This window comes from Ranitomeya imitator, chromosome 7 (assembly GCF_032444005.1).
Source record: "Ranitomeya imitator isolate aRanImi1 chromosome 7, aRanImi1.pri, whole genome shotgun sequence".
NCBI classification, from domain to species: domain Eukaryota; kingdom Metazoa; phylum Chordata; class Amphibia; order Anura; family Dendrobatidae; genus Ranitomeya; species Ranitomeya imitator.
This window is the reverse complement of record NC_091288.1, coordinates 39,897,538-39,905,413: the sequence shown is the minus strand read 5'-3', so window position 1 is coordinate 39,905,413 and position 7,876 is coordinate 39,897,538. Positions and strand designations below refer to the sequence as shown.

The window sequence follows — 7,876 nt, the reverse complement described above, 5'->3', positions numbered from 1 at the left end:
ACATTTTCAATGAGTAAGAGTTGACATGATCAGCAACTGCGAATTCTGCACCCCCTTTAATATTCTCATTCTACGTCTACCTGGAAGCCATGTACTTAGCAGCAGCTTGGCTGAGTATTACAGCATTGTTCAATAATCCCCTTCCTGATCATCCAATTTTTCATTTATGAGTTTTCATTTTTTCCTCCCCGTGCTTTCAAAAGCCATAACTTTTTTATTTTTGTGGAACGAATTGACGTTTTGAATGACACCATTCATTTTTCCATATAAGGTACTGAAAAACATTAACAAAAATTCCAGTTGGGGGAAACAATGAAAAAAAACTCAATTCCGCCATTTATTTTGTTTTTACATTTTGGTTTTGCTGCATTCGTTGTGTTCTAAATCTGGCAATGTGATTCTCCAGGTCTATACAATTACAGTGATGCCAAGCCAGTATAGTTATTTCATTTTTTAAATAAAAAGGTAAAAAAAAAAATTCGGAACTTGGTAAAAAAAAAAAAATGTTTGTTTCACCATTTTCTGACTTCCTTAGCTTTTTTCCTTTTCCATCAAAGAAGCTGCATGAAGGATTATTTTTTCTATGGCAAGCTGTAGCTGCTATTGTTACACTTGTGGGGCAGATAGGGTATTTTGATATTCCGTATATATTTGCATTTTTGCCCGGAGAGATGCCGTGACCAAACATCTGCAATTTCTTTATTTTTATAAAGAAACACAGGCTGCACTTCATGAGAGCACAAAGATGGCAGCAAAGGGTCCTTCACTTTACCCCTATCAGCTTCTATGACTTACTCAAAAGAGTCATACAACCCTTTAGAAATGAAAATTCTTATTAACAAATTACCCAAAGAAGGTAAATAAATACAATTTAAGGGATGTGAAAAAACGTGACTTTTATTATAATTAAGGCTATAATGAGGGCCTTAATTCTTGCTTTAGCCCCCTGAGGAAGCCTGTCAAGGTGAAACTTGTTGGGGAGGCTATGAGATACTTTTGATTCAGTTTCAATGTTCTTGCATCTATGAATAATCATACATACCCTGATAGTGTTATATCTAATCCATGGTCTGCAGCCATAGTTTAGGCAAGACAGTATAGCTTTAGTAATGTGAATAGGTTATTTAGCTAGTTGAGTTACCAATTTATAGGAAGCCTTTGTAATATAGGAATAATACAGGACCATTTAGTATTTTTATATAATACAGACCACGATTTATTTGAATTAGAAAAGTCAAGTTTTATTACATGCCATAAATGGGGCTTATTTATCTGCTATGACAACTCATCATTACCGGAATTGCACCACTTAAGTGCCTCTGTCATATATTTACTGCGAAATTTAAGTGGTGAAGCAATGGTTATTCGAGCCAGCGCTGATTGCTCCTGTAAAAGGTAGATGCTGGCTGTATAAAACAGATGGCACTTGCCATGTATGATGCAGGCTCAGCTGCTGAGTCTGCTTATTGCAACAAAATCTGACATAGCAAACACTGGTCTATACTAGGGATCAAATTGGATAGGACAATGCTGTAATACCCAAGACAGCTGCCACCAAGTAGACAAAAGGATTGAAGAAGCTGCAGATAAACACTATGCAGTAAGCTACCAAGCTCTCTAAAAGGGAACCTGTCACGTCAAATTGGCGGGATATTTAAATTAGTTTTTACCGGTCCGATTGGGAAGCGTTTCATATTCATTTCTCCACTCCGTCTGTCCCTGTTGTCCGCAATATGTTAGTGAATTAGAGTATGTGAGCGCCATAGTTGGCGCGTGCGCAGTGCAATCTTCGGTGGCGCACGCGCAGTATGCTTTGCCCAACTGCGGCCACAGCGGAAAAGCATTACTGCGCATGCACCCACACACTATGTCCCGCAACACAGCAAAATACTTCCGGGACATAGTGCACGGGTGCATGCGCAGTAATGCTTTTTGGCTTTGGCCGCAGTTGGGCAAAGCATACTGCGTATGCGCCACGGAAGATTTCATTGCGCACGCGCCAACTATGGCTCTCACATACTCTAATTCACTAACATATTGCGGACAACAGGGACGGACGGAGTAGAGTAATGAAGAGGAAACGCTGGCTATCAGACCGGTAAAAACTCATTTAAATATCCCGCCAAGTTGAGGTGACAGGTTCTCTTTTAAAGGATCAACTCCATGTTTACACAGGTTTACATTAGTGCTTGAGTTATAGTGGATTCCATTAGAACACAAAATTCCGTTATGATTTTAGTTGTAGATTCCACTGTTAAATCTGTAGGGTTCATATGTTTCTGCAGTTTGTATTGGGCATTCTCAGTGGATTTCTGGAACATAATGAACATGCTTTAGATTTGGAAATGTGCAGCGTGTTGGTTTTTCAGGGCAGATCATTTCTGCTACTTGTGCGTAAGTTTTGGAAAACCTCACTCACTCTTACGCACTGTAAAATATGGCAGTCAGACTAATCCTCTGCATCAACGTTCCGGTCTACAATTCCAATGTCTATACACGTTCCCTATATGTCTTCCACTGTATTGTGTGCATGACTTGTGCAGACTGATTTACGATAGCTATAACTTACCACAAAATGTCAGATTTTTATCACACTGATACTGAAACTCAAACCAATGGTCATGACGAGTGTCAAGTATGTGAATCAAGAGTAATAATACCACTGTACGGCTTAGTTACCATCCTACACAAGGAAAATAAAAAGTACAGAAAACGAGAGAATGTCACCCAAGACCTCTTAATACACTACTGTTCAAAAGTTTAGGGTCACTTAGAAATGTCCTTATTTTTGAAAGAAAAGCACAGTTTTTTTCCAATGAAGCTAACATTAAATGATTCAGAAACTTTTGAACGGTAGTGTATGTGTTACAAGGGTATTCTGACCCAGCTGAGCTGGTTCCCTGGATCAGACTTTCCTCGTCCCCATCTATTAGCCATATTAGTTCTTAGAGGGGGACCACTGGTGTTTCTTAAAATCACTGGACACCATCCATCCGTTTATTGGACTGGAGCGTAATGATTAGTTTTCCCGACAGTGACAAATCAATGAAACATTTACGAGCCACTTCCAACACTCAAGAGTCACCATGACTTTAGCCATCAGCAAAAAATAAATGACATGAGTATTAATTTAAGAAGTTAAAAGGTTTTGCAACAGCAGCCATTTTTCTAGTCTCCTTGGGTCATATTCTTAATTTTTTTTAGCATGGATAACTCTCAGTAAGGCTGGGTTCACACTGCGTTATGGTGGTACGTTAAATGGACTACGTTACACCACGGCATAACGCGGTGTAACGTATACCGTTAACGCCGCCATTGAAAGCAATGTCGGACACATCGCTAGCGCATGCCCACAATGGGCGTGCGCTAGGGATGTGCCGTCATTGAGTGACGGACCCTGAGACGTGGGCTGCAGCGTTTCCGGGTCCGTCACTGCTAGCGCAGTTAGAGGTAACAGATGCTCCATCTGCGCTAGCGCGATGCAAACGCCGGCACTTGCGTTACAGCAGCCCGTTAGCGTATGTGCTGAACGGGCTGCTGCAAACGCCATGTGAACTTAGCCTTAGTGACTTTTTTATTTGCAACAAATTCATTAAAAGTGATTATTAATGTTTAGGTAATTTTCTATTTCTTTTTTTATTACATCAAGGTGGCTTTTGCAGACTGATTTAATCAGATGCTACTTTTTTGAAAGCTCAACATTTCTTAATGTAAACGTTCTCCAATTCCCTTCACCTGGAGTCATTTTACACAGACCAGGATCTTTTGTGACATTATGAAGGAGCATGTGACTTTTTGTGCCAAAAAATTGCACAACTGGTAAAAAAAAAAGCAATTTTGCGCAAAATTTATGAACCGCATGGAGCATTTTGATGATTTGGTGTAAAGAAAAAAAGCTTAAAAAAAGGGACTTAAAATAATTGCAAACTGTGAATCGGGCCTTCTGACTATATGAATTGTAATGACTCTATGGTCCCTCCCCAATGACAAGTCTAATTGCCATTAAATCGCTAACATAACGGGAATTAGCGTAAGTAAATAGTTCTAATTACACAACTTCTTTAACAGGGTTATATTGTGTACAAAGCCCATTTTTAAATATTTTTTCAGGGAATTCTGGGCTCCTCATTTGGGACCTATATATATTAGGGCATCTTCAAAGAGCGTTTCTCTGGGGGGCCCATTATGGTTTTGCATGACCTAGCCCTTTTATTTCAGTGGGCACCATGTAATGCTTCTCTTCACCTATGTTGGTGCTTTAGGGGAATTGAATAGTGAGGAGCCAACGTGCTGGGATAAGGTGCTATCCGAGCATACTCAGGTGGTGAGTTACTTCGGTGTGCTCTGATAATATGTGCGAGTCCCCGCGGCTACATGTCTCGCGGCTGTTAGACAATCCCTGCATGTGTTACATCTGTCGAACGGCTGCGGGACATGCAGCTGCAGGGACTCAAACATATTTTTTGAGCATGCTAAGACAGTCAGTTAGCAAACGAGAATGCTCACTCAGATAACAATTTATCAGAGCACTTTCGCTCATCACTGGAACTGAACACTTGGTTAAAGGGAACTTTATGGCTAATTCATGCTGCCCAAAACACAGGCTGCAAGAATTGGGGACGGGCTCCATTATTGCCTCCGTGTATGCTTTACTCTCAAACTCTTATCTTTGTTCATAGGAAGAGACTTGTCAGTCATGGGTAGAAGGGCAGGGACATGCCGCTGGGGACAGGCTCTTGGACTAGTCATTTGATCACATCACGTCTTTTAAAGTAGATTTACTCTGAAAGTTGCAGCGTTTCGTGGTAAAACATACATGGCTGCAATATTGGAACCGGTGTAACAAGCCAAATTAACCCCCATCCAGATTAAACCCGAGTATAGTTTGGACCAGGCCAGAGTATACCCCAGGAGATAAACTGTCCTAGAACCTAACTATACTGGGGGGTGTAAAATAGCCTACTCCAAACTATACCCCTCCAGGCTACAGTACACCCCTCTATTTTATGAGCCCTTGTAAATGAGATTTTAGATGCCATTTTTTACTAACTGAAAACGGACTTCCCCGTAGTAGGAAGGTAATAATGTTGTTAATCAGATGACGAAGATTGATCTTACAATACAATGTGACTGGTAACGGACAACAGTCGTTACATCTGAGATTACACTGTTGTCCAGTGAGATAAGTACTTTTACCTTAGAATTTAATTGTAACTGGATCTTATCATTCACTGGTTTTCTCACCCTGTGTCTGATTGGTTGAACAGTGTTCCGATCTCTTTCTATCATACTCCGACACACAGCTGCCTTTGATGTGTAACTACTGAGAAGTGCGGTAGATTCTTTACTTCATTATATCTTTGTGGAAGTCTAATATTTTTACTGATTGAAGTTTTTCTGGCTGAAGTAATAAAAGTCTATGTGTTTAGACCTTTAAGATTTAAGTCAATTATCTTCTCACGTAACTTACCTGACAAACCTGAGCTCCCAATAAGATGTTGAAAAATTAAGTTATTCTTGTGTATATCACTCAACGCGGCTAACATCTAGAGGGGGTATAATCTGGCATGAGGGGGTACAAATTGCCTAGGCGAATTTATACCCCAGAGTATAAATTGCCTTAGGCCATAATATACCCAGAGAATAATCAAGCCTAGGCCACTTTAACCCCGTGTATACTCTGGCCTCTGATTCGTGCTGCTCGCGGTTAGTGCAGCATGAACCATCTGTCAGATTCCCTTTAAGGTTCAATTGATTGCAGCTGATCGTTGAGGATCTCAGGACTTGGATATTCTGGTCACCTTATTTTTGCACGATCATTCAAAAAAAACATTGGAAAACACAACCCCTTCAAATATGAACAATACATAACATTCAGTCTGAGGAAAATACCGATCCATTGGCAGAAAATTTTTTAAACCCAAATCATGCCCGGACATGTTGGTCATTTTTACTCCTGATAATTAATGGTAGTGCACAGATCGGATGCTCTGATATTCCTAAATTGGTTTCTGATGCAGAGATACATGGAGAAACTTCATTCACAAGTTACTAGATGTGTCCAGTAGCAAACAGTTCATTTTTCAAATGTTCTTTTTTTTTCTCTTTAATGTTCATCTGAAGATACGGCACCAGTCAGGTAACCATTTATTCCATTTGAGCTGTTAACCCCATTGGTATTGGTGTGATGTGTTTTTTGTGCACGAGGTGCTGAATCTTCTTCATCTGAGCTGGATTCAATGTCGCTTCTGTCATCCTTTGAAACCTAAAAATATTTGAAATAAAATGGTGAGAATACAAAAACTGAAACATGAAACTTACTTCAGTAGTTTTTTAAGGAGTTTTTAATCTTTGCTGGTCCGGTGTCCCTCTTCTGATGTCAGCACTGTGATTTCAGGAGGTCACATGACATTCTTTTGTCACGTGACTACTGTAGCCGCCAATCAGTGTTTGCTGATTGGCTACAGCGTTCACTGATTGGAAGTTCTAGCAACAATGATATTTTAGGAACCTTCAACAGTCAATTCAATGTCTGACGAAGAGGTAAATATTTTGTTATAGGATTGGATGATTAATAATTTGTGCACCCTGCTCTGAGGCTAGCGGGTCGGATGCGTCTGGGGAGGAGGGTTATATAGATATATACAATTTTGAAAATAGTAATAAAAAAAACCTGTAAAGGAGTTGACCTCAAGTTATGACTTTAGTACACATAGGGGATAGGTTGATGGAAGGTTTGAATACTATTTTGAGTCAATCACACCTTAACAAAAATATGTATCTTGGCATTGATATAAGAATAGCAATCCAACAAATTATCGGATCACATTCGGACCAGTGTTATTCTATGGGGTCATGCACATGTCCCATTTGTTCCTCAAACACAGTCTGTCCAAGGAAAAAAATAACAGCATCCATGATTTGCGTCTGATATTCGGATCGCCAGTAGCGGCCTCTGCCAGCAAAGATCCGCAACAGGCACAACAGGCAGGTAGTTATCTTTTAGGTCCATAATAAAAAAAAAATAGTCCTAATTAACCCCTTTAATAGCTTCACGAGCATTTTATTAGGAAAGCTAATGAATTGTGCAGAAAATGACTCTATATTATAATTATTGCTCAATAGACATATGACAAAGCCGCTCCTCTGCATAGTCCTGGGCTGAAGCCAGATCTCCTAGGCATGAGCCAAGAAGAAAGTAAAACTGGGCTTCACCTCCCCAGTGCATTGAGCATACGCCAAATATCTATCACTCAGTCTTGTGCCACATGGAACATGTGAAGTTCACAAATGAAACGGGGAAAGTACACCTCCTTACATAACTTCAGCCTGGACGGCTCACGTGTTCAGAATAATTTAAGAGATAATTATAAAAAGGCATGAGAATAATGGAAGGCTCATTCCGCTCACACATTTATGGCACAATCCCAGGATATACCATATTTATATCACAGTTACAAGTCCTAGACATGACACCAACATCTTTCTCAAGAACCTAGAGCTCTGTCTCCTCTCTCCATTGACTTCCATATGAATTTTGAAAAATAGCAGAGGATACTTTTCACCGTGTGCTATAAATGTTCGTCATGAACCAATACGCTTTATATCGTTGTTGCAATTCATCATCTTTCCCTCAATCACAACTAAGAACGAGCAGAAGACAACTCCCGTAATTTCATTACAAGGCGCCGGTAACGCCGTCCGGTCAGTTTAAGCTGGAGAGTAAATTATTTTGTTAATAAAACTTACATGTAAAGGATTCCATTTCCCAGTCTTCGATGCCAGAAAAAGGAAAAAGAACATAATTGTCAAAACGTCAAGAGAACGTATATTTATATATAGAAATATCAATTCTCAAGAGTAACACAAGAATCAG

At 39.8% G+C, this 7,876-nt stretch overlaps 1 protein-coding gene across 2 annotated transcripts in view; it reads right to left on the bottom strand.

Annotated features, from left to right (window-relative positions):
* Nucleotides 1–3,641: 3,641 nt before the first annotated feature.
* The window catches only part of CERS6 (ceramide synthase 6), a 228,465-nt gene continuing 224,230 nt past the window's right edge, over nucleotides 3,642–7,876 (bottom strand). Inside the window, exons 10-11 of one of the 2 annotated variants that reach the window (XM_069733079.1) lie at nucleotides 7,750–7,773; nucleotides 3,642–6,265 (exon numbers count right to left, since the gene is read on the bottom strand). In XM_069733079.1, coding sequence (XP_069589180.1) covers nucleotides 6,107–6,265; nucleotides 7,750–7,773 — 183 coding nt within the window. In that variant the 3' untranslated portion in view covers nucleotides 3,642–6,106. The remainder of the gene's footprint in view (nucleotides 6,266–7,749; nucleotides 7,774–7,876) is intronic. The other variant, XM_069733080.1, reaches the window with a different exon arrangement.